The sequence below is a fragment of the Ochotona curzoniae genome, unplaced genomic scaffold (assembly GCF_017591425.1).
Source record: "Ochotona curzoniae isolate NIBS_2020 unplaced genomic scaffold, NIBS_Ocur_1.0 scaffold_1852, whole genome shotgun sequence".
In the NCBI taxonomy this organism is placed as follows: Eukaryota; Metazoa; Chordata; class Mammalia; order Lagomorpha; family Ochotonidae; genus Ochotona; species Ochotona curzoniae.
Window position 1 is genome coordinate 1,320,142 of NW_024467087.1, and position 27,306 is coordinate 1,347,447.

Below are 27,306 nucleotides of genomic sequence, written 5' to 3' on the forward strand. Positions count from 1 at the left end.
GAGCCAAGCCTCAGAGCAAAGCCCACTGTGCTCCTTGAACGGCTCAAGCGGGGTGGGGGGTGAGGATGCACAGGCTTTTCCCCTGGGGTACATGGGACACCCAGGTACACTACCAGCTCATCTCCTGTGAAGCGCTCAGGCTGGGCCCAGACCAAGAAGGCGGGCAGCTCAGCAGCCAATGGCTGCAGGGCTATGGCGAGCGGTCTGAGGAGTCCCATTGTTCCCCAGCACAAGTGCTCAGGCCAGCTCCAGGCCACGGCCCTCAGCCAGGTCTACACCATGTGACTCCACAGGGGCCACCAGCAGATCATCTTGCCCCTACACTGGAATTAACGTCTTGCTATAAGGCTTCAGGCCTGGTCTGACCCCACGCTGCCTCCAGCTCTCCTCTCGCCAGCCACTGCCTCTTCTCCTTCACAGACTCCGAGCTACACCGCAATGCAATCCTGAGAGCCATGTGCCTCCAGAACAGGGTGCCCAGGCTGAGCGCTGCACACTTGGCTGCCCCTCCCTTCTGCAAGCTGTCAGTGTCAGGTCCTCAGAGTAAAGACTGACTCCAGAGAGCAGCACCAGCAAGGAACCGGCCCCCCACCCCCACCCGGCCTGGGCGCTATTTTCCTCGGAGAGCAGTGTAATGGAGGAAGGCCATCAGGCTGCTCTGCATGGAGACGTAGCTTCCCAGCCAGGGCTGCCCACATGCACCGCTCCTACGTGCAGGCAGCATGCTACAGCATCATCCACTTTCATTAGCGAGAAATAAAGCATTCTGACAGAATAGGAAAGCCCGAGGACTCAAGATCGGATATGTTCAGGAAAATCCCCGCTACCAGCCCAAGTGTTACTCCGTCTCCAAGCAATCGGAATTTGGGGGGTGGCTGAGCAGGATGCCCCTGGGGGACCCCGCCCAGCCAATCCAGCAGGCTTGTCCTCCTCTGCTTCCCCCGGGTGCCACCGCCAAGCCGCACCCCAGCTTGCTCATCTTCCAGCCACACACCCTGCCCACCCACCTTGATGCTGCTGGAGTGAGCTCTCTAGTACACCTAGCCTTGTCAGATAAACCTAGAGGCAAAGTGCAGACTCCCACTAGGCACCAGTGTCACCAGGGTTCCAAATACTCATTGCTCAGCACCATAGAAGTGGCCGACGTGTTTGCTGGATTAATAAAAGCTATGGCCACGTGCAGTGTTTGTTTTCCGCCCTGTGTACCATAGGGTACAGTACAGAGTGTGTGAAAAGCTCTCCTATGGCCAGCTGGGGTTCGTGGCTCCCTCGCAAGCCCCATGAGGTCTGAGGCTCAGGGGTTTGTCTCACATCAGCAAGTCACTGTCAGAGCCACATCTGGGTCCTCCTGGAGGCATCTTTCTCTGCAGGCACCAGGCAGCAAGGTCTCAGGCAGCTCAAATCCATCTGCACCTGAGCATATATCTGTGCAGTCGGTAGGTTTTAGGAAATCTATGGGTCCTGCCTTCACCTTCACCATGGCTGTCAGAGTGGGTGTTGTGTGTGGGGCTGGTAGCCCAGCAGAGAGCACTGTGTGCAGTAGGAAGAATGGGCACTCAGGGCCGCAGCTGCTCCGCAGCGCCAGCATTCTTCTGGGCCACTCCAAGGCACTGTGCTCTTGGGCTTCCCACTACCAAACAGCACTCGCTAACTGGGACGTAAGTGATGCACAGCCGTGACTCCCCGTGCCACTGCCCATCTTCCCTGTTCCTAAAACCAGGCGAAAACACAAGTCACCCAGGGCAGAACAACTTGGCAGAGACGCTAACAGTGAGAAGGAAGCTGCTTCTAGCGCATGCTGGCTCTGCTGCCTGCAAAGAAGCGCTCCTGGGACCTCTGTGCTTATTCTTAGCTGAACTTCCAGAGGTGGGGTTGGAAAGGAGCACATTCTGGGAATTGGGACTCCAATGGAGGTACTGGCAGCAATCCCACACTTCAGGCTCCTGCAGGGCTTGATGTGGGCTGAGGAACATCGACCCGGGAGGAAAAAAAGAGGCGGATGAGGGCAGGGGCCGGCTCTGGGAGGACCAGGACTGTGCTTCCTGAACACTGGCTGTGGCAGACACACCTGCCACTCTAAGAGGGTCAAGAGCATAGGATGCTGCAGGGACTAGCAAAGAGGAGGCCAATGTGGGGAGCAGAGAGTACAGGAAGGAATCACAAAGCAGCTGCCTCGGGGGCTGAACACGCTGCTGTGAAGGAGGCTGGATCCGGCAGCTGAGTCTGCGGGAGGCTTTTGGCCTGGCGGGGACAAGAGAGGGACTGTGGCCGGCTTGGCCTTCCCTCTGGTTAGTGGTGGTTGAGGAACTGAAGATCATGAAGAGAGGCATGGAACAGGGGCTGCTGGAGGAGGGCCCAGAGCAAGGGCAGGGTTCCAGATCCCAGCTAATGAAGTTCATCAAAGCCTTTGCAGTGCACCTGATGGACCAATGGCGAAACCATATACCACTTAAGAAAAATCTCTGCAGAAAATGATCTGGCCACAGAGGGGAGGGACTACCTGCATCCATTTTCTCCCCATCCAGAACCAGCCATCTGCTGGTTACCTGGGGGAAAAGAGGTGAACAGCATGGAGCCATAGTTCATGAAGCAGCAGCGGACAGTGGAGCCCTTCAGGAAGGTGGACTGGCAGTGCCTGACGTGGCAGCCAGCTATCGGCCACGGAGCGCGGAGGGCAAATGCAAGTTTGGCGAACAGGCCTTTGCTCTGCATGTTCTCCAAGTTCCTTTTAATCTCAGAAAGTGTAACAGTGAAAAGTGTGCTGGGAGGGGAAATGGGACTCCTTCTTCAAAGGGGTGTCTGTCCCCTCACTCAGCACATGCCCTCTGTTACCAGAGTCTAAAACTATACGCTTGATACGCGTTTCACCAGCTTTGCACCTGCTCCACCCACAACACCTCCACATATCAGCAGCTTGTATGACCTATGACCAACAGCCAAACTAACAGATGGCATTTTTGTACCTTCATCAGAAGATACGTAGTAGTAAGACTTGTAATAGTACCAGGAAGTCATCAAAACTGCTAGAACATGAATACAAAATTCAACAGTGACAGGCAAGAGCAAAAGACTATATTTACCTGGAAAGGAATACAGGCTTCTGTGGGGGAAAAAAAACCAACCATACCTGTGGTCTCATCCGTGGATTCCATCGTACATAATAGTTGACCCATAATTCCAAGTGACTCAGGCTAGCAACAGGATATAACACATGGTTTTCATAATTCACGAAGAAGGGGTTAGAAAATTCATCTAGCTGGCTATTGATATAAGACCACAGAGAAATAGTCTTTGTATGTATATCCTGAAAAACAATAAATACATTGCTTTAAAAGTTACTATTCAAGCGAATTCACACACTGAAAAATTCATGAATATTGCTAAGCCCAACCCTCCTGTCGAAGCTAGGCAACACATGCTGACTGTGGGCAGGTGTAATGTAAACTCACACGCACAGGTGAGCCTACTGAGAATATCTAGTCTGGTTTTAAGTCTGCTTTTTGTGACCCTTAAAATTAGAACTGTGGGTATAGTAGACAGTTAAGGGTTCTCTCACTAGAAAACCTTGGCTATCTACAGAGAAACATATAGTGGTGGCAAGCTGGAGCAGCTTCAGACAGTCAACACTGAACACACCCAAATGTGCAGGCAGGTAAACAATGCATGGAGCTCACTGTTCAAAAACAAGTGAGGCCATGGGGAGTTTCTGCCACTCTGCTGATCTCAAGGCTGTGTTTCCCACAAGTTATCTAAACACAGGAGCATTCTGTTATGACCTTGTCATTTTTATACACTGTAAGAGCCAAAATAACTGTGCAGCAGAGAAAAGTAGGACTGGCTCTCTGCAATTTCAAAACATGCTACAAAGCTATGGTAATTGATACCAGTGGTGCTGGCGTAAGCACAGACACACAGATCAATAGAACAGAGAGAAAAAATGAACTCTCACATTTATGGCCAACTGATTCTCAATGGGGATCTGGCTAGACAGGAAAATGCAATGGGGGAAAGATTCTTTGCAGCAAACGCAGCTGAGACAACTACGTGGCCAACACAGACCCAAGTTGCAGCCTTACTGCACAGCACATACAAAGATTAACTGCAAATGGATCACAGACCTAAATGTAAGCAGCAAAACTATAAAACTCTCAGAAGAAAATATAGCACCAAATCTCTATGCCCTTGGGTTAAGCAGTAGTTTCTTAAGATTTGATATTAAAAGATTTGATATGTATATAACATGAGTCTATAAGGAACTCAACAAAAAAGAAATGAGCCAATGTAAGAATGGCCAGGAGCAGGCCTTTGGCTTAGCTGTTAAGACACTGGTTGGGATCCTCACAACTCCCATCTGAGTGCCTGGTCTTGAGTCCCAGATGTGCTCCTCATTCCAGCTGCTGTAATGCTGCAATTTACCCCAGGAGGCAATGGATGGTTCATGAGAAATCTGAATTGAGTTCTTGGCTCTGGCTCCGGCTTGGCTCAGCCCTGACTGCCGCAGTCTTTGGTGGTAGTAAACCAACGGACGTAAGCTCTGTCTCGCCTGTCTGCCTCTAAACATTTTAAAACTGATTTTTAAGTGGGCAGGAATGTGAACATTTTGGCCAAGTAATTCACAGGGAGCTCGGGATGCTGCAAGGCCGGGGTTCAAGTGGCAGCTCTGCATCCAATCAGCATTCCTGCGAATGAGCACTCGAGGGGGCAGCACGCGATGGTGACCACTCCAGCAGCTGAAACCCTGCCACCCACATGGGAGACTCAGACTGATTCCTAAGCCCCTGGCTTCAGTTTGGCTCAGTCCAACTGTTGTGACCACTTGATGAGTGACACAGTAGAGGAAAGATCTCTCATTTTCTCTCTCTGCTTTTCAAACAAGAAAAATTTTCTTTAAAAACAATTCACACAGCACCATCACGCTGGGTCTGTAGGAGTGTGAACTCTGTCCTAAATGCAATGAAGGGGCACTAGATGGATCTCATTTGGGGGCTGTCAGAGATGAAGCCTGGCAGCCCTTCCTGGGTGTCTTCCTTGGTCTAACTGTGAAGTGACAGGGTCTGAACAAGGACTGTAGCAATGGAGTGGTTAAGAAAGGGTCAGGGCCAGCAGTGGTCAGTGCGGAGTGGATATGGCAGCCAGGTGAGGGAAAGCAGGCTGTGGAGATGATGCCTTTGCACACTGCCCAGCACCTAGGTGACCAGTGCTGCCATTTGCAGAGAGACGCAGGGAGCTGACAGTCTATAGCATGAAAACTTTGTTTCATGCACAAACGTAGTGAACATGCATTCTCCATAAAACTGCCTTCGGGCTATGTGATCTGTAGATGAAGCAGCAGATGGATTTCATGTTTAGACTCAGCTCCTATGCCCAGGAGATCTCTAATGAGGCTGTGTGTGCAAATCGGAAGCCTGTGGTTGCAAACACGGTGGATAAAGGTCATTTGCCCTACAACATACTGACCTCTTGGAATCGCTGCTGTTCACAGTTGCACAGAAAGGTTCCAAAGAGACAGCTATAAAGGTGATCCAAAATTGTAATCAAGAATAGTTCATTAAACTCAAATGCTGAAGGAAACTGAAATGGAGAAGAAAAAAAATAAGGCTTAAAAGAAAGCAGTTTGTGTATGTGTGTGTGTGTTTGTAAAAGACAGATAAACTGAAGCTTGGAAAAATCCAAGATGAAAAGGGACTTGCAGTCCGTGAGAATCTTAGTTCAAGTCTAAGCTGGCATATCTGCTGAGAAGTAACAAAAAGCAACAAATCATGTTGGTATTCCCCATTGCCTAAGAAACTTCCTGCAGCTTCCACTGTCAGCCTGACAGTGTGGGGGACAGGGAGCTTACCACAGGCAGTGCCCACCGGAAGCAGCACATCAACACCCACTCATGTGTGGCCAAGCCTGCCATGCATGCTCAAAGGGTGTTGTGGTGTGAAACTCGACTAACAAAACAATGGTTAGATGCTTATACACCAACGATCGTGCCTCAGCCATTTGCAGTAGCTGCTTCTGCCCAGAAAGCACCAACACTCCAGAAGAACTTATGCAAAAATCCTGTACTGCCAGTTTGTGTGTGCGTGCGTGTGCGTGTGTGTGTGTGTGTGTGTGTGTGTGTGTTTCTAGAGAACTAAAAAAACACAAATGAATATTAACCCTATCCCAAAGGGCAGCAGTGCTGCTACTTTAGGTAGCGTAGAAGGGCTGAGAGTCTTGGCTACATTATTTCAATGAATTTTTTTCCCTTACTTCCTTTCATATCAGTTTGTCCATACAGACTAGCTCATTATATTCTGAGTCCTGATAATGTAGCTCAACCTACTTACCACGAGGAGAGCAAAAACTAAGTTTCTTGTTATATAAATGTACCTTTTACTAACCTGCTATGTCTTACTCACTTAATTAACTGACAGACTGTCCGCTGATGCTTCTAACGGGTTAACAATGTTATTTTTAAAATACAATAATTATACACATACTTCATGGACAGAACCTTAGCTGTGAGAGGCACCCGCAATCTTCTCATCTAAACCCCTTATTCTCTTGTTAAAATCCAGCGGTGTGGCATAGTAGATAAAGCTGCTGCCTGCAATGCCAGCAACCCATGAGTGTCAATTTGTGTCCTGGCTGATCCACTTCTGATCCAGCTCTCCTAATGTGCCCAGGAAAGCAGCAGAGGACGACTCACAACCCTTAGGACTCTGTAGCCATGTGGGAATCTGGAAAATGCCACTGGCTTCTGACAGGGCCGGTCTGGCTAATGCAGCCAACTGGGCGAGTGAATCCAGTGGATGGAAGCATTCTGTGTGTGTGTGTGTGTTTCTTGGTTTCTCCTTCCCTCTCTGAGTCCACCTTTCACATAAATAAACCTTTTAAAAAGTCCAATAAACAACAAAAATAACAGATTAGACTGGACAATAGGCAGTAAGCAATTCAAACAGTATAAGTCTGTTTGAAGTTGTTAGAATACACACATGCACAGATACCACAAGGTATCTGGATGGAATAAGCCAATTCAGAACCATAAAAATGATGCTTACTCCTTTAGAGGCATCTGGAACTGTTTCTTGTGTTCAGCCTTTGCATGCAATTTTCTACGACGTTTCAAACTTTCTGAACCTGAACTTACCATTTATTTTGATATTGGCTCATCATCAATACAAGCAATACTATAAAACACCTGCAGTGTTCTGGCCAGCCTCTGGGCCTTCTGAGCATGTGCTTGTGTCATGACCATGCCTCCCTCTGAGACCAACCCTCTCATGGCAGTCCTCTACCTACCAGCTACCGTCACCCTGCTGGTACTTGGAACTTGACACCAAGTGAGGGCCTGAGCACTCTGTAAGACCTGCTTTGGCTGCTCGGACCCATGTCCCTTTGGATCCTTAGTTCCGAAGGCACGTCTTTGGCCTCTGGAATATGCTCTGGGAGCTTATCGGAAGTGCAGCAATGCAGGCCTGCCTTAATCCATTGGCCCAAATCCTGAATCTCAATGAGACACTCAGGGCATTTGTGGGCTCCCTGGCATTGAGCAGGGTCGGTCTAGGGCAGTGGTCTCAAACTGCAGCATGCTTCCAAAGCCCCAGCAGGCTGGTGAAGTCACAGTGCTGGGCCCCTCCCCTACAGCAGGAGATCTGCACCAGGGCCAGCCTGAGACTGCTATGCCTAACAAGTAGCCAGGGGATGCTGTGGCTGCCAGCCTGCCTATAGCATGTGTGCAGCTATGGCTGTGCAACTCTGGCTCATTTACACATCTCAGTCACCTGGGCCTGTGCCTCATGCACAGTGACACTGCCCCCAATGTTCCTGGATGCTGGCAGTGGACATGTAAAGTGTAGCGCCATCCGCTTGGGCCCTTCTCAGGGCACAGCTGCTGGGGAGTGAGCCCAGTTAAGGCTGAGGATGGCAGCATAGGCAGCATGGTAATTCTCAGCCTTCTTTCTAAACCAATACACAGCTCTCGTCAGTAACAATAATGGTAACAGTGATTTAATGGGGAACTGCCTGGCATTTCACAACTTGTAGACAGATGTTGTTGGAGAATGGCCCGGGATGACTGACCCACTGGCAGGGAGGATCAGTCTGGAGTATCAAGGCTGGTGGTGGAATCCGTGCAGGGCAGCTCTTCCTTGTGGCCACATCAGCCAGAGCCTCTGGTGAGCAAGTGTGCATACCCAGCTGCTCAGTCCCCTAACTCCTCTTGCTACAGCGCCACCTTCAGTCAGGTTGGGAAGGAGGCATCAAAGAGCTTTCTCTCTCTCTCTCTCTCTCTCTCTCTCTCTCTTTCTCTCTTGTGCCTCTTCCCACCCTCTCTCTGGTTGCAAGACCATTTCCCTAGCATGATTTCATAACAAGAGGCTTGATATGAAAACTCTGGTTTATATGTGGAACATGGGGAAAAGATAGTATCCGCTCTCTGGCCTGCTCTGAGCTCAAGCCACTGGGCCTGGCTAGCCCAGAGAAGTGATTCATGCATGGCTTCCTTAAGGGCCCTGGAGGTTGGGACCCAAGCACCAGCCAATGACAAAATACTACAAAGCTTCCCATCCCTGCTGGCTCAGTGCCTTTGGGGTCAGAGGGGCTGTGGCCTAAGAAGAAAGAGCAGGTTCTCAGAGTCTAATCCCATTTACTGGCAATTCAGTCACATGCTCATCTCCAGCACCTGTCCAAGCCTGGCCAAATGGGAGCACCAGGAGCAGAACTGATGAAGGATAGAGGACTGAAAAATTTTTTTTCAGAAAAAAGACAACTTTTGGTGTTAAATTGGTTATTTCTAATTTTCTTCTTATATTTTTAAGTATATCAGAATAAAACTCTATGAAGTAACTGAAGGGTGTATATTTGAAAGACGCACATTCATTTTGAATGCAACCGCAATAAAAGTTTATGTACTCTTCTGCTCTATGATATATATGAATCAAAGACTTGGTATAGGTCAAAATACACTTGAAAGCTCTCACCTGTCTTGTCATCTGCCACACACAATCAATAAACTGAAGAAATATTGGTGATCGGTCAGCATCTGCATGGTTGTCATCACCATGGCCTACTCTCTGAAAAGAAACAAAAGGTCAAACCTTGTTCATAGATGTGATGGTATTTTGAAAGCAGCAGAAGACACACAAAGGCTTGGGTCCCTGACACCTAAGTCAAAGAAGCTCCTGGCTTTGGCCTGGCCCAGTTCTGGCCACTGTCACCATCTGGGGAGTGAACCAGAGAATGTAACACCACTCCTGACCCTGCACGCTTTTTCTCTCTCTCCCTCTCTCTCTTTCTGCCTTTCTCTGTAACTTTCAAATAAATAATAAATCAAGTTGGAGGACAGCGATCACTAAGTGATTAAGCACACAGAAGAGAGAAATGATTTTAAGACTGAACCTGGGGCATCACAACATAAAGAGCTTGAGGATATGAGGGAGGACTCAGAGGCAGGAAGAAATTAAGCATCACATGTGGGTGTCAGTTCAAGCTCAAGATTCCGCATCTCCCATCCAGCTCCGTGCTGATAAGTCTGGAAAGAACCAGAAAATGACCCAAGTGCTTGGGGCCCAGTCACCGTGGCCACTGGGGCAATGAAAGAGAAGCTGGAAGATCTTTGTTTCCCACACTCCAACCCTACCTTTGAACAAATAATCTTAAAAAAAAATGTTTAGGCAAAAATAAGAGGTGCTGGCAATGTAGCAGGCTTTGGTGTCTGTGACAAGACCAGGTGTGTTATTTAAGTTACCCTCTGTGGCACTTAGTTATTGCAAAAATGTACATATTAATGTTTCTATCAGTATTATTCACGATAGCAAACAGGTGGAAAAAGCTCAAGTGTCAATCAAGAAACGAATGCACAAACAAAATGCAATATAGCCACACAAGAGACGAGTTGGCAACAACAGAAAAGCATGGGAGTTCAATGCGTATGTCCAGGGATCAACCTTGGAAACATTCTGCTCCGTGAGTTAAGCCAGTCGTAGGAGCACATATCATGTAATTTTATCTACAGCAGTTACTTCAAACACTCTGCAGAAAATAATTTAACAGAAGTTTATTTTGATGTAAAAATATCTTTTGAAATTCATGCATACTTTTTCATATACATGTTCCATGAATTTTTTGAACTACGCTTATATGTAAGATCATAAGAAAATGCACAGAGACAGAAAGTAGGTACTTAGTTGTCAGGGGCCAGAAAGAGGAGAAAACAGGCAGAACTTGGTGCACACAGGCTTTCCTTCTGGGGTAACTAGGTAAAGGTAATGATTATACAACAATGTGAATATACTAAAGGACAAGGAATTGAGCATTATTATATGAATTTTATCTACATTTTTAAAAAGCATAACCACAAAATAAAATTCAAATATACAAAAAAACTAAACAAAAAATTTCCCACCGCAAACACACAATGCCACAATCCATGGTGTTTAACCTGCGTTCTACCCATATGTAAAGGCATAAGACAGATCAAAAACACGCAAGCACAAATCTCACCATCTCAACTTACCAGCGCAAATCGATGTCCAAAGCTTATCCACTCTTTTTCTATCAGAGCTTCAAACCCTTTAATGGTTCGGTAGTAACTGTCCAACATCAGCATAGACAGAGATGTGAGCTGAGCTGTTCGGTCCCAACCGTCACTGCAGTGCACCACCACGGAGGTCTTGCCACATTCTATTTTATCAGCAATTCTCACAGCCCCAGCAAGAAGCATCTTCAGAAAAGAAGGCAGGTTAGATCAGGCCACATTTTATCTTGGTCACAGTATGAAATAATTATGGGGAGAACTTTGGAAATTTTGGCCAATAAACCAAACAAGAAAAACCACATAATCAATTGAGAATATCACTAGGAAACAGCAGTACCACATTAAAAGAAAACTGACATAAAAAAAAGACAGTAGTAAGAAAGGTCCTTTACTAAAGGACCCAAGTTGTTTAAAATCTGACATGAAGTAAATATTATCCCCTTCTTACTACTCTGCAAAGGCCCTCTATAAATTCCACAGCTTGGATGCTAAGAAAGCTCGTGTAAGCAGCTAAACTGTATATGTTTAAGATGTTGAGAAACAGGTGCTGACACAGGTTGCAAAGAAGTCTCAAGCAAAAAGCATATTACATAAAGGACTGAACCTCTTTTACCCTTATATACTCCAGCCAGTGCGTCCCATCTACATTGGATAGCCACCGGGCCTCATCGATGGAAGGGTATACAATCTCTTTTAATTTACGTAGTGATTCTCTCATCACATGAATGTTGTGGATCTCCAAGAATGTAAGTTCTGCATTTGGGTAAGCACTTTCACTCTCATAGCCTCCACCCTTTGCCTGTGAAAACAAAAGACCTATATCACTTCATCTGGAATAAATTTTCCGATTATTTCTAGTGCTACCAGTTGTGGATCACTAAAGAAACAATCACCTTATCTTTTAACAAACCTTTGATATTTTTGCGTAAGGTTCCGAGGGCTGCCGGAAGTAGTACTATAATCTAAGTCGCCTAAGACAACGGAAACATATTCTTGTCCAGAGGCTGGAATTGGAAGAGCCAGCTTCCTCAGAAGCCTCCAGGGGAAGACTCTTCTTGGCTCTCCGTGCTTCTAAGCACAGATGCTAGCCCAGCTCCACCTGACTCTCTCCCCTTGCCTGTGCTTCTATTTCTTCTCTTCTCCTAAGGGACCCCATCACCCTAACTCAGTATGATCTCATCTTAAATATGTTCACAAAGACCCTGTTCAGAAATAAGTCCCACTCCGAAGCACCAGGAGTGAGCACTTCAACAGCTCCTTAATGAGGACATAACTCCTAGTAATCCTCCTTCATTCACAATCAGTTTCCATTAGGAAGTGGATCTTAAGAAGAATTAGATTTAAAAGGGTTATTTGAGTGGCATCTCTCTGAATAGAAAAATTTGTAGTGCCTCAAAATTTCTATATAATAAGACAATTTGGAAATCTTTTTATCATGAAATATACATAAACAACTTTGGGAAAATACCAATGTAACAAAAGGGCCTGGCGTGATAGCCTAGCAGTTAAAGTCCTCGCCTTCCTTGCATGTGCCAGGACACCATATGGGTTCTGGTTCTAATCCCGACAGCTCCACTTCCCATCCAGCTCCCTGCTTGTGGCCTGGTAAAGCAGTTGAGGACAGCCCAAAGCCTTGGAACCCTGCACTCGCGTGGGAGACAGGGAAGAGGTTCCTGGCTCCTGGCTCCTGGCTTTAGATTAGCTCAGATCTGGCCCATGCAGCTGCTTGGGGAGTGAATCATCAGACAAAAGATCTTCCTCTCTGTCTTTCCTTCTCTCTGTATATCTGACTTTCCAAAAAAAACAAAACAAACAAACAAAAAAAAAACCTAAATAAATCTTATTTTAAAAATGTAACAAAAGAGGCATGTAACCGAACTGCGCAATTTTGTAAGAAAATCTATACTGTCTGGGCCCTGCACGATGGCGCAGTGGTTAAGGTCCTCACTTTGCATGCCCGGGATTCCATATGGGCGCCGGTTCTAATCCCGGCAGCCCCCTCTTCCCTTCCAGCTCCCTGCCTGTGGCCCGGGAAGGCAGTCGAGGACGGCCCAGAGCTTTGGGACCCTGCACCTGAGTGGGAGACCTGGAAGAGGCTCCTGGCTTCAGACTGGCATAGCATCGGCTGTTGCGCTCACTTGGGGAGTGAATCATCGGATGGAAGATCTTCCTCTCTGTCTCTCCTCTCTGTATATTCGCCTTTCCAATAAAAATAAAATAAATCTTTAAAAAAAAAGAAAGAAAATCTATACTGTCATTTGCCTATGTTTTATAGCAATCAGCATTCAAAACACATCTGTGATGAAAATGTAGAGAAATTAGAATTTTAATATATTATTGGTGGAAATATAACATGATGTGAAAGACAATCTGGTAGTTCCTCAAAAAATCCAATAGAATTATCATATGATCCAGCCACTGCACTCCTGTGTTTACAAAGCATAGAACTTGAGAACAGATATTCAAAGAAAAATGCAGAAGTTCTTAGTCATACCATTCACAACAGTTAAAGAAAGATATAATCCAAATGTTTAATGCAAATGCACAGAAGGATAAGCAAATGTGGCCCATCTACACAACGAAATGACATTTGGTCATAAAAGGGAATAGAATAATAATGATACATGGACGAGCCCTAAAGACAGAGTGGACAGACAGAAAAGACCACACAGATTCACTATCTGGAATGCTCAGAACAAGGAAATCCACAGGGACAGAAAATAGATCATTAGGAATGAGAGTGACCACTAAGGGGACAGAGTTTACATCTGGAATGATGAAGTGTTCTGGAATAAGACAGGGCTGTTAACTGCACAACACTGTGAAATCACTGAAAAGTCACTGAATGTCAACTTGGGAACTGTTTACATTGTGGTGTTATGGTTTATAGCAATAAAAATATAAAAAGTAAACATCTGTTATCCAAAAGACTACATGCTTCACTTAGTTTCCAACCACTGACATGTAAATACTTCATCTTTGGTCAACAACAAACAAGTGGAGACCCTGGTTTTCCAGGTCTAGTGGGGTGAGCAGGGCAGAGGTGTGAGGGTGGCACAGGGTGCTGAGTCCTCTGCTCGAGGAGAGAACAGGGGGCACTAGGAGCACAAGATGGGTAGGAAAGCTAAAAACACTGAAGATGGAGGATTGCTGTGTTCAGCTGCCCAGAGGTGGGCAGGGACACAGCTTCCTAAGAAGGTGGGAAGTTCAGCAGAGAAAACACTAAGGCAGCATCAATAGTATTGGAAGAAAAGGTTAGAAAAATGTACCAGGGCCGGGTGGCAAGGGGAGAGACTCAGATAGGCGAGCAAACAGTGACTGCACTGGAGAGAAGGGACTAGGGGAGGAGGTTGGCATCTTCTGTGGAGAGACTGGCACAGGGATGGGCAGAGTGATACAGCTGACTTAACTACTGAAAAGGCAGGACATTGCAGCTGATGAGAAAAGTGGAAGAGGATAGTGAGGCGACAGCCATGATTCTAGAAAGGGCAATCCGAGACACACACCACCAGAGAGCAAGTCCAATGGAGCGATCCCAGGCAGCAGGATGCACAGGTGTGGTGCTCAGCTGGTTCTGAGCTGTGGATAGCAATACTGACATCACTGGCATAAGTATGACAATGCGAGATATTTAAGAATGTACCTTGTTAGTATCCGCAACACTGTTTTGTCGGGCATCAAAGATGACCAGCTTGTGTGACTGTGCATTGGCATCCATTATTGTTTGCAAGTATTTTTCATCTTCTTTGCAGCGTTTATCATTGGGACCCACAAGTGGCTGGCCGCAACGGGTAATTGTTGCCTGACTTTCTGGATGAATCCACGACAACACCTGTTGTTTTAATCAGTGAATAATTGCTAAAGCAACACATGCTTAGCAGGAAAACAAATGCCCACTTTTTTTTTTTGCATATTTCACTCAGAAGTCACAGTTAGCAGGCCAGTCACTGCACTGTCATTGCTATGGAATACACCTGACCAGATTCTAGAGTTCTAAAAGAATTTACCTCTAAAATTTGGTGTTTTGAGCAAAGCAAATCCTCAGTCCAACTATTAGTAAACATTTATCCTTCTGATGGACTATTTTCATATTATCTTCTAGTCAGAAAGAAACTGAACATATAGTCTCTGATGAAATCTAAAACTCTAGCCAACTGGGATTTCTCTCTATTGTCCAAGTAACCTGGACAATAACAGCAAACCAAGAGCAAAACAATCATTCCTGGTTTGAGCTGTGACTTTTGGGATGGGACCCCTCCCATGCAGCTGTAGCATCTCACAGATTTCACAAAAGGATGATGTGGCAAAGCACTGATACACACTGAGAATGCAACATCATGCTCTTTCCTGCCTTTCCTTACACATTACATTTTCAGAGCAGAACTTAAGTTACTCTCTACTTAGTAACACGAAATCATACAAAAGAAGGGCACAACAAATACAGTTTTATGTAATTAGGTATTTCTTTAGAATTAAAGATATGTTCTGAATTTTGAGATTATTTTTCTACATGTTCACTACTTACAGGAACTCGGCCTTTTGCTCGAAAAGCTGCCACTTTTGAAAGGTCATCATCTTTCACACTACTTGGCACAACAATGACAGCTGGGTAGGTATCACAGAACTCATAATTACTGTTGATTTTGGATATTCTCCAGCTCTCATTGGGTAGGCCCTGAAGTATTAGAGATGGAAGAAAAACAAGATTTTACACTTTGGAAAAGCACATAGCATAAACCACATCTATTTATTTTCAAATAAAATCCATTTGTAATCTGTTGTTCATTGTTGCTGAAAAGTTAACACATATTTATTTGGTAAAACCCATTTCCTTACTAACATGCTAATGAAGCCTATGAATTTCCACACAGTATTAAGAATTGAAAATTCTACTCTGAATTCCAATTCTATATATTTTTGTCCTGTTTCTTATAAAAAGTGAGCTTAGAGTTGTCTTTGAAACTACACCTGAAGGGCCCAGCACAATAGTATAGTGGTTGAAGTCCTCGCCTTGTACATGCTGGGATTCCATACGGGCACCAATTCTAATCCCAGCAGCCCTGCTTCCCATCCAGCTCCCTGCTTGTGGCCTGGGAAAGCAGTTGAGGACGGCCCCAAAGTCTTGGGACCCTGCACCTGCATGGGAGACCCAGAAGAGCTCCTGGCTCCTGGCTTCAGACTGGCTCAGCTCCAGCTGTTGTGGTCACTTGGGGAGTGAACCATCAGATGGAAGATCTTCCTCTCTGTCTCTCCTCCTCTCTGTATATCTGCCTTTCCAATAAAAATAAATAAATCTTTTTTTTAAAAAAGTAAACCTGAAAACAAAGTTATTAAAATGAGCAGAATAAGAACGCAAAACATTATGCCAAATATAAAGCAGAAACAGAGATTAAGTGTCAGTACAACAAAATCCCACTGCAATCAACTTAAAGTTCACAGTGTGCTGAAGAGTTCAGAGCCCCAGGCACTCCACATTAGACTGACGTAGTCAAGCCACATGTTCCACACCTAAAGCCAGTGGTTTGGATCCTAACACATCAGCTCTTTATCAGACCACCTAAAAAATCACCTGGCCAATTGGGGTTTAAGCCCCTGTTTTGCAGTGCCATTCGTCTTCTGGAAACAGGACAAAGTGACAAAGTGACAACGTCAAAGGCTCGGCCCAGGAGATGGAGAGCAAGCTAGAGAACTTGTTTTAGAAGAGAAAGCCTATTATTTTGATAAGGAACATACATTACCTGTCTCTTATATTCAGACAATGGATCATAAACTTTCCAGCCATTAGTCGGAAATTTTTCTTTATAATTGAATGCAAACAGTGTCTAGATACAAAAACCACAAAATACATTTATAATTTATTTTTCATATCACATGTCTAACAGTAAAGTTTTTCATTCTGCAAAGAGTTAAATGTATTAATATTTGTTTTACAAATTTTGAAGAAAGAAAAAGCTGCTTTTTATAATCATCATACAGAATTAATTTCAAATATTTGAATATTAGTTACCAGCAGAAAGAGAATTAGAAAGTTTCTAGAACAACAAATGATTAAAACATTAAAATCTTTGCACCCTTACAAATGTGTGCAGAAAAGTTACAGTGGTATACTTACCTGCCCATTGGAAAGAGGAAAAGCATGTTTGTTAAGGTTTTCAAATATCCCTAGTTTACGCTGTTCCTCCTGTTTATAAGCCAGTCGCAAGTTCCTCATGTCCTGTTGAGAAATTAGCAGGTGTTATTCAACATGCATTGAACACCTGAGTCAAATGCCTTGCCACAAATATTTTACCCATTTTTCATTTACTGCTCAATCTTGCTCCAAATAACAAAACACAACTTAATTAAAAGTAATTGTACTGAGATTTTTAAGAAAAACTGAATGAGGGATTAAAGCAAAGGGGACTGATATGGGGGAAAACAATCATCAGATAGAACTAAAGAAAGAGAAACTGCGCCATCCAAGTGCCATGCAGTCAGCTGCCCGAGACGTGCCACACAGTGCCGGAAGAGCCAGTTCCACCAGATGGAGAGGCAGAGGTTCTGTGAGTTCTGTGACAGCTTCCTGCACTCACAAACAACCCTGCATCATGCACCCCGACTGTGGCCTTGGCAATATTTTTATGGCCATAAAATATTTCACAAGATCACATTTTCTTAAAATGTCACCCAATGCAAGATAACAGCAAAGGCTAAACACAAACTACCAGAAGGATCCACCAAGACCAGCCCTGGCAGTGTTATTTCTTCACAGGATGATGGTTTCATCAGCATTGCCCCCAACCTTTTAAATCTATGTCCTTGTTAGTTATGCATAAACATCTTACTCCTTAACATTACTAAAAAACTTTGCAGTAAGTATGATCACAAGCTAAAGTAACTTTAAGGAAGTAAAGTCATGCCTGTGATGTTATTTATAAAAGCAAGACTGGAACTAGCCTAAATTGACATCAACAGGGGCTAGTTAAATATATACATCAGCACAGATAGTGGGCTGATTATTCCTACTGGTGCAAACAAAATTAGAGTGGGTGGGGGTTGTTTGGGCTTAGCCACAGCATCAGCTGGCAGAAGCTGGCACTGGGGGATAGTTCTGTCAAGTCAAACCACAGAACTATCTGGAGAGTGCATAATCTGGGAGTGGGAGAGGCCTGGGAGGGAAATAGTGGGCTCCTCCCTCCTGGGTTACCACTTCCACGGGAGGGCACGAAAACCAGGACAGAGCTGGGGTGGAATGGGGTGTGGGACAGACTGGACTACTGCTACACATACTGGCAAAGCAGGGTAGGGGGCGGGCCTGGTGGGGGGTATTGTGGGTTGCTCCAACTAGGCTGCAGCTCCCACTGGTTTATGTGAGGGCTGAGTATGTGCTGGGCAGAACCAGGCTGGACTGCAACACCCATTGGTTCCAGTGGAAGTCGGGGCTGAAAACAGAACCAACCCAGCAATTGCAACCACCAGCTCATGGGGCGATGGACTATGCTGGGGCCTGTACTTGCTAGCACATACAAGAATCTGGTTTAAGAACACTTCAGACAAAGTTTCTTTGGAGATCTCCCCAATCAAAATGCTGGACTAAAAACCCTAACCAAGAAGAGAGAGAAGACAGAACAGGTCAACCAACCATCTCAGCTATATGTTGGCAGCGAAATACGGCCCAAAGAGAGACTCTACCATGGGCTATGTCAATCAGAGGATTCTTCAAAGACCTCATAGTGCTTGGAATGGCAAGATTGGCAGTGATTCATAACTGTTGAAATATCAAAACCACTTGAGCAAGAACCTCAGAGCATACCCTACATCCGGGACCTGGGGAGGGTGGGAAATTGGGTGGGCCTTCTCCCTTAATACCCGCTTTAAACATGAGGGAAACAATATGGAAATAATACTAGTCTTATCCACTTTTCTGTAGCCCTTGAACCTTTTTACCCTAATTAACTATGTAAAGATTGTCAAAAAATAATAATAAACATTTATTGTTAAAAAAAAAGAGAGATGTTATCAAGGGGAGAAGCGGGCAGAGAAGTCTAATACACCACCATTTATATCCGCAAGTAAGACAGGTGCTTAAATGCACAAGGTCATCTTTGTGGCATACACTAGAAAAGGGAAACAGCAGATGCCTGTGCGGATGCAACAGCAACCTAGCTGTCTGCTGGCTGAAAGGAAACCTGCTTTTTAATATGTGCAGTTTTTGTACCATTAAACTGTGTGTCAGCTGCGAAAAACAGCCAAACCCACACCTTGCAAGGCTCTTACACCCAGGCTGGGATGACCAGGAAGGAGGTTTCAGTAACTCCAGATTAGAGAACATTTAAAGCAGCTGATAGCAGATGGTCACCCAAGCCCAAAACACCTCTCTGTAACTGCCACAGGACACTGGCCTAGCAGCTCAATCTCCTGACAGGCCCCACTGCTTACACACAGTCTCTGGGACAGCTGACTGAAGAGCTCTAGTGAAGACAATGGTGTTGGTGATGGGGACCGGGAGGTGAGTATGACCAGTGGAAGGAAAGCCAGAAGAACCCAGATGGCAAGGATGAGGAGGGGAAGTTGGGCTCAGATATGCTGGTCAAGAATTTCTCCTTTAGTTATAGCATCCCCAGAAATGACTCAAGTGTTACAAGAAGAGAACAGCACTGCTCAAAGTGTAGCAGCCATCAGGTCACCCACTGTGTGGTAACTGCTTCCGTGCTCCATTCATGCTGCACGTGGGATCCTGCTTGGGAAGCTCAGCTACAGCTTTACCAAAGGAGTAACTGCCTTGTAGCACCTAAGTGATTCCAAGAAAGCAACAGATTCATCATCTGAGAGAAGAAAAGTTTCTTGGAAAAATAAATTCAATTACAGTCTAGGGCCAACCAGAGGGAGCTATACTCAGATCTGACCCAAGTACAAACATTAGCAGGAAGGCAGACCCCAAATCTGGAAGGGTGCTTTAGGTGGGGTTTAGGAAGCTGAACTATATGATGTAAAATCCCTGAGAACAAAACACATCCTTTAGTAGTGTTTCCTGAATGTCTATTCTTCATTAGTTACCAAACACAGCTCTATGTAACTCAGTGGAGGTAAGGTACCAAATTAAAAAAAAAAAAAAAAAAAAAAGTTCAACATTGCCCAGGAACCTAGCAGCATTTTTAATCACAGTTTTGATCAGTCCCTGTTTATAGGAGTCTTAAAAGCACCAACTAGGAAAGCAATCATTGATCTCTGCTTTCTACTTGAGTTCTCTGAGATGTAACAAATTATGCCAGCATTTAGGTTATAGGTCATGTTAATTAGAAACACTTCGATAGAAAAGAAAAGGTTTCATTTGACATGTTACACAATGGTTAGAATTTGCTGATAGCAGACTTCAAGGGTCACTGACCTGAAAAGAAATGTGCATTACTCATAGTACAAATCAACTGTGTGAACAGCATGCCAAGAGTCCGATCCAGGTCTGAGCAGACCGCTTCCTTCACCTTTGCTTGCTTTAACAGCTTACCTTGCACACAATTTCTATACCGCAAGAACTGTCTCCATGACTCTGCGCTCCAATCTTCTCAACTCTGCTGATCACTCCGAGGGGAACATCAAGGATGAAATGTGGGTCCTAGGTCAAAAAGATTAACGCCTGTCAGTCAACAGGGCCTTCCCACTCTTTAGTGGGTTACAAAATACATTTCTTTATTTGGCATTTGTCTAAGCTAAGAAGCTGCAGTCTGGTTTACAGCACACCTGAAGTGTATGCTGAGACAACCATGGAACTTCCCCTGTTTGTTTAAGTCATACTTCAATACTGTTTTTTTTCAAGATATAAAAACGATTGGTAAATATGCATATTTTTAAAACCCATCCTCTGGTTCATCTCAAGGTAAAGGAATTTCAAGGGAACATATGGCCTTCTTTCAGTATTTTGGACTGTTTTAAAAAGAAAACTGTATTAAAAACTCACCCTCTCTACATTTTTGAAGTACATCTTAAAGTCCGTCACCGTTAGAGTTCCACTCACTGCTCCCATAAATGGGCAGATATACATGACATCTTTCACTGCAAGATAAAACCCAAAGCAGCAATTATTGACAGAGATTTATGCCTGAAGAAATCTTAGTATGTGTTTCCACCATATATATATATATACACACACACACACATATGCACACACACAGAGAGCAAGAGAGAAAGTATGATTCCAGTTTTCTAGAAAACTGTACTTTTATACCATTTCAATAAGCAGAAAATCACTTTTGCAGACAGATTCAAAGACAGCTACTAGATACTTTGCAAATAACAGAAGATAAAATGGAATCTTTAAAAGTACTCAAACCAAAGCAAGAGCAAATGATACAAAGAGAAAAAAGATTGTAATTTAAAAACCAATTATATTAATAATTAAATTCAAATGTAAATCAAAGGAAAGACACCGTGGTGGGCATTTGTTCCAACAACTGTGACATTACTCAGAAGGCCCATGATCCACAACAGAGCATCTGGGTTTGATACACAGATCTGATTCCTGATTCGAGCTTCTTGCTAAACGCAGACATCAGCGAGGCAGTGGTGACGGCTCAAGCAATGCAGCTGTCGACTCCTACACAGAGCCCTGGCTGTGGTTCCCAGTTACGACTCTTCTGACTGGTGCAAGCAAAAATTAGAGTGGGTGAGGGTTGGTTGGGCTTTGCTGCAGCATCAGCTGGCACAGGCTGTCAAGTCAAATGCCAGAACCACCTGGAGAGTGCATAATCTGGGAGTGGGAGTGGCTTAGTAGGGAGATAGTGGGCACCTCCCTCGGGGGTTACCACTCCCACTGGAAAACCAAGACAGGGGCAGGAGTGGCTAGACAGAAAGGCACTTGCCAGTATGCATGTGGGCTGGATAGTAGGTTGGAGGGTTCAATTAGGCTTCAATGCCCATTGATATGTAAGAGAGCAGAATGGGATGTGGGAAAGACTGGACAAGCCTGTGGTACATACTGGCAAGCATGGGAACCAGGATAGGGGGCAGAACTGGTGGGGGTTATGGTGAGTCACACCAACTAGGCTGCAGCTCCCACTGGCTTGCGTGAGGACTGAGTATGAAGTGGGTAGGATCGGGCTGGACTGCAACACCCATTGGTTCACGTGGAAGACAGGACTGGAAACAGAACTGACCCAGCAATTGCAACAACCAGCATGTACATAAGCTGATTGGGGCTGACGAACGGTGCCAGATCCTGTACTGGCAAACTCACACAAGAATCAGGTCTGGGATCATCTCAGATGAAGTTTCTTAGCAGATCCCTCCAACTGAATTGCTGATCTCAGAATCCCAACCATGAAGAGACTGTCAGCCAGCGGATTCTGAATAGGTTTCATTGCAATTGGAATGGTGAGATTGGCAGCAATTCAGACCTGTTGAACTATGAAAACTGCTTTAGTAGGGCCCTCGGAGTGTGCCTCACCTTGGGGACCTGGGATGGGTGGGAGGCTGAGTGGGGCTTCTCCCTTATTTCTCCCCGACTCCAGATACAGGGAAAACGATGATATTAGTGTGGAAACAATGGTATTACCCACTTTCAAAGTGTAGCCCTTGACCCTTTGTACCATAATCAACTAAGTAAGATTATTAAAAAATAATTTAAAAAATTGAAGAAGCTGAGCTTACAGAAGTAGAAAGTAAAACAGTGGTTATCAGAAGTGACAGGAGGAGGTGGTGATGGGGAGGGACTGATTAATGAGCACAAAATTACCACCAGACAAGAGGGATAAGTTCTTTTGTTCTATTACACAGAGGATGACTATAACGAACAACTCTGCATTGCATGACTGAAAACAGAAAAGACTGAATGTCCTCATCACAAAGAAATGGTAATTTTTAAGATAAATATCCTGACTTGATCAATATACAATGTACAAACATACCAAAACATCATACTGTACCCCATAAACATGTACAATTATCTATTGATAAAAACAGAAAAAATAAAGACACAAATAGTTTGAAATTCAAAGGATGAAAACAAGCATGGGATATTCAAAATGTTCATGGAAAATACATAATACTAAAAATATATTAGTGTATTTCAAAATCTTTGAACCAAAATAAACTTACCTTTTAATTCAATTTCCTAGAAAATGTTTGAAGTATCCTTACGCATGTTAATGGTAATTAAAACAAAGCTGTAGGCAGAATGATGGACATGCGACTGTCTATGAAGGACTATACTACTGCAATAATATGGGGGCAAATCAGTGAGGGGAGCGATTTGGGAAGAGGAAAGCCCAGAGCCTACAGAACCCCATTGTAAAATAATAACAATAATAAAATACAGGGTTTTTTTAATTTCTCTTACTCTTTATTTATTTTTTTATTGGAAAGTCAGATACAGAGAGGAGGAGAGACTGAGAGGAAGATCTTCTGTCTGATGATTCACTCCCCAAGAGGCCGCAATGGCCAGAGCTGCACCAATCTGAAGCCAGGAGCTCTTCTGGGTCTCCCACGCGGGTGCAGGGTCCCAAGGCTTTGGGCCGTCCTTGACTGCTTTCCCGGGCCACAAGCAGGGGCTGGGTGGGAAGTGGAGCAGCCGGGACACATACTGGCACCAATATGGGATCCCAGTTCATGCAAGCTGAGGAGTTTAGCCACTAGGCTACAGTGCCAGACCTTAAAATAATTTTTAATAGCTGTAATGTCAGAAATAATATCAGACAAAGCGGATTTCAGGGCAAAGAATATTATCAGGAATTAACATTTTCAAAATAAAAAAAGGGGCTAATAGTCCTAAATATTTACATATCTAATATCACAGCTTCAAAGAAATAAAACTGCCAGAACTGCAGGGAGGAACACAAACCCCTCTCTCAGTAACGACTACAAGTAGGCACAAAGGCTGGAATACCACAAGCAAACTTAATTACCATTTGAAAAACATAGTATTCAACAACAGCGGAAAACATTTGAAAGAAAAAAATACAAAAAACACTGACAGACACAATAGATTCTGGGTCACAAAACAAGGGTTGTGAAATATGTAAAAATACTCAAGTCACAAAAAGTAAATGGAATAATATTAAGTCTTTAGTAGAAGACAATTTTGGAAATTCACAAATATGTGGAAATTAAATAATACACTGTTGAAATAACTGTCAAAAAAAGAGACCCACATGGGAATTCAAAAGCATTTCGAACTGAGGGGGAAAGAAAATGTCATGGGCCCGGTGCCTTAACCTAGTAGCTAAAGTCCTCGCCTTGCACGTGCTAGGATCCCATATGGGCACTGGTTCTAATCCCGGTGGCCCCACTTCCCATCCAGCTCCCCTGCCTGTGTCCTGGGAAAGCAGTCAAGGATGGCCCAAAGCCTTGGGACTCTACACCTGCATAGAAGACGCGGAAGAAGCTCTGAGCTCCTGGCTTCAGACTGGTGCAGCTCTGGCCATTGCAGCCACCTGGGGAGTGAACCATCAGATGGAAGATCTTCCTCTCAAGTCTCTCCTCCTCTCTGTATATCTGACTTTCCAACAAAAATAAATAATCTTAGGAAAAAAAAAACCAATATCATGATCAGTGAGATGCTGCTTAATCAGTACTTGGGAAAAATCCAATCGCTGTAACTAGACAAGAACAGGTTTCCAATTGGTAACTGCAGCTCACATTCCAGAACCAGAAAAATTGAGCTAAACCCCAAGCACGCAGCAGACACTACGGAATAAATACCTGAGGGCAAAGAAAATCATGAAATCAAAAGCCAATTCTTGGAGAGAAATGGATAAAACTGATAAACCACTAGTCAGCCTGGGAAAAATTAGGTACACATTAACAATATTATACAGGATAATGGTGATGTCATCAGCTATTAAGTTATTATTAAAGATTTAGAGATATTAAAGGAATAGGAAATATGGCAGAACTTTATGAAGACAATTTACCAATTTGGGTTAAATGGACAGATTCCTAGGAAGACATAAACCACTAAAGCTTAATGAAGAAGAAAAAGACAATTTGAATAGTCCCATGAACTACTAGTAAAGAAAGAAAAATGTTATTAAAATCTTCCCACAAAAAAGCTGGCAATCCTACATAATATTTCAAGAAGAGATGAACTCCCCCAGAAACCTCAAGACAGAATCATTTCCAGTATATTTCATGAGACCTGCATTACTCTGATACTGAAACCTGGCAAAGCCATTATTTAAAAAAATAAAATCACAGCCTAGTATCACTCACATAAATATTGAAGCAAAACTTCCAAACAAAATCTTGGGAAATGAAATTAACAGTATATGTAATAATGCAAAAAACTGAAATACATGAGCATACAAGTGAACTTGAAAAAATTCAAAGCTACGCACGGCACTCCTGCTCACCCAAGAACACAATCTGAGTGCTTCCCCAAACACCTGGAAACCTGTAACGGAGGAAATGTGGGCACCCTCAATCCGTGCCTTTCCCAATCCTGGAGGGCAACACATGCCATTGTTTTTCACTAAAACTATGATTTTTGGAATGTTACAAATCAATAAAAATTTCTTTGCCACGTTCTCAGAACATAGGCATCAATTATTATATGCTACAGATCCTCCACTGGTATACTTTCTTAACGGATTCCAACAAGTAGTATATTAACTTATACTAAGTCCAGCTGGTCAGGAAAAGCCGGGCCCCTCTTCTGTCAGTAATGACATTTAGTACTAACCCAGAGTTTTGTGAAAGCCTCTACCTCATAGGTCATGACCACACTAAGCAGAAGAAATATAGACAGGCTTTATCTGTCCCCTCATTAAATTGGTCTGGCCGATCCAGCATATACATCACCTCTGTTCACAAAGTACCATTTCATTTTAAGGCTCTCTCAGTAAGCAAAGGGTACATTAAACTTACCAATGGCCTTAATTGATTCTCCTGGAAACAGTGGTGCTTCCTCCATCTGGGCCAGTTTATTTCCATCCCTCAGAGCCTGGCAAAAAAAAAAGGGGGCGGGGGGAGTAAATCTCCTTTTCCATCGTATACCTGAGAAATTCTGGTATTCTGTGCTCTTGACTTCAGGCTACAAAAGCGTGCAAAATGTATGCTCTCCCCTTTTAAAAAGTCCAGTTCAAAGCTCAGCATCACAGGACACCATGCTGCAGAATCTAGCAGACTGCTACAACACACTTAAATTCCACGGTTAGAAAGCATTAATACAAAAATGGCTTGACATGACATGTACCGCCAGCGCCACATAGCCAGCCATTATAAGACGCCTCCAAAATTTGGAAATAAGGCCAGAGAAAGGTTATCTTCTGAGCACAAAACTAATACAAATTAAGAGATATACCTGCTTAGCTAGCTATAGAAATAACTAACCTAAGAGATAGTTCAGGCAATGCTAACATCTAATTCAAATAAGCTGGGAATGGTCTCAGTGCAAAATGTAATCGCCAGGCTTAAGGCTGCAGTCAAGTGTGCATGTGTGCGTGAGTGACTGTGTGTGCAGTGTATGGCAAGGGACACGCAGAGTGCAACGGTTAGCGTCTGCCCGACCCAGTGCCCGACCCAGGCCCTGAGCGTGTGCTCTCATCTCACGGACAAGAGGACAGACCCAACACATCCTGCGTGCCAACACGATGCCACAAGAGGAAAATTCTACACCTGACCTAATCAAACAGGTTCAAATACAGGTACATTAAATAAACTGTCTAAAATGTCCTCTAGGCTGTATGTATGAGGTACAGGAAACATAAATGAATGCTTTGTTTAAACTTGGGCTCCATTTCCACAATTCATTATATATGAAAAAATATTCCAAAATAAGGAAAATCCTAAATCCAAAACATTTCTGATCCCAAGCACTTCAGTTAGGGATCCTCAGCCTGCACTGCATATTTGAGTGTGGAAAAAGGTGTGTTTATCAGGCATCTTCCAAGCCAATTTGCACTAACATCATGTTCACCAAGAAAATTGCTTATGACTTACTAGGTTTCCAGGTTACAATGATGCTAGCAAAAGGTTCCCTTGTATGGCTCAAAAGATACATGTCCACCTTTCTAAATAATCAGGTTGGCACTGTGGCCCAGAACCAGTCTCTTGCAAGCTTGGTTAGAAACTGCTAGACAACTCAAGGAAGTGAGAAAACCATGTTCTTGATTACAAAGCCTGAACTCAAGCCCTATTCCGGAATATTGCCATCCTGTGAGATACTGCCATCCTGTGAGATATCGCCATCCTGTGAGATATCGCCATCCTGTGAGATACTGCCAAGGAAACCAGTCACTTTGACCTTGGCATTTCTGACATAATGTGTCATGAATGCGAATAAGGTGATGAAAAGCCCAACAACTGCCAAACCATGTTCTGTAAAGCATTAATTCCAGAAGAGGTGTTTTTAATTCTGGAAATGATGGTTAAAGTTGCGCCGTTTTTCTTAATCCTATTTTTTTTAAGTGAGGAAAGTCTTTAGTGTGTAATGTATACCAAATCAGCAACAGGCCAATACTGAATAATGCACTTCTCATGCCAATTTGATCATGGACTGCTTTTTCCCAGAACATGTTAACACCGGGAGGCCACTAGCACACAGCAGAAAAATGGACTGGACCATCTACCCCCTCCTCCTCATCAAAGTCATACAGATTCCAACTCGGAATCACCTCCCAACACTTTGCTAAGCTTGAATGCTTAGTCCAGATTGCAGCTTACATTTCTCAAGCCAGTCTTCAGAGAGTTAATATATTAAAGGGAACATGAAGAACCAGGTTATGACTGTTATACTCACATTCGATTTGGAAATATGTCATCTATGCAATAAAGCATAAAACAAAATACGTATTTTTCACTGTTAGGTTTCACAAACATTAAAAGGCCAG

The 27,306-nt window shown here is 44.0% G+C and overlaps 1 protein-coding gene across 3 annotated transcripts in view; it reads right to left on the reverse strand.

Annotated features, from left to right (window-relative positions):
• Window positions 1-27,306, reverse strand: part of MTMR1 (myotubularin related protein 1) — a 50,886-nt gene that overhangs the window by 2,475 nt on the left and 21,105 nt on the right. For all 3 annotated transcript variants that reach the window (XM_041000132.1, XM_041000131.1, XM_041000129.1), the window contains 12 exons: window positions 25,343-25,418; window positions 20,442-20,536; window positions 19,992-20,099; window positions 16,620-16,721; window positions 16,246-16,329; window positions 15,033-15,182; window positions 14,151-14,339; window positions 11,121-11,306; window positions 10,487-10,693; window positions 8,952-9,044; window positions 5,458-5,571; window positions 3,128-3,304 (listed from right to left, as the gene is read on the reverse strand). In XM_041000132.1, the coding sequence (XP_040856066.1) occupies window positions 3,128-3,304; window positions 5,458-5,571; window positions 8,952-9,044; window positions 10,487-10,693; window positions 11,121-11,306; window positions 14,151-14,339; window positions 15,033-15,182; window positions 16,246-16,329; window positions 16,620-16,721; window positions 19,992-20,099; window positions 20,442-20,536; window positions 25,343-25,418 (1,581 nt within the window). The remainder of the gene's footprint in view (window positions 1-3,127; window positions 3,305-5,457; window positions 5,572-8,951; window positions 9,045-10,486; window positions 10,694-11,120; window positions 11,307-14,150; window positions 14,340-15,032; window positions 15,183-16,245; window positions 16,330-16,619; window positions 16,722-19,991; window positions 20,100-20,441; window positions 20,537-25,342; window positions 25,419-27,306) is intronic.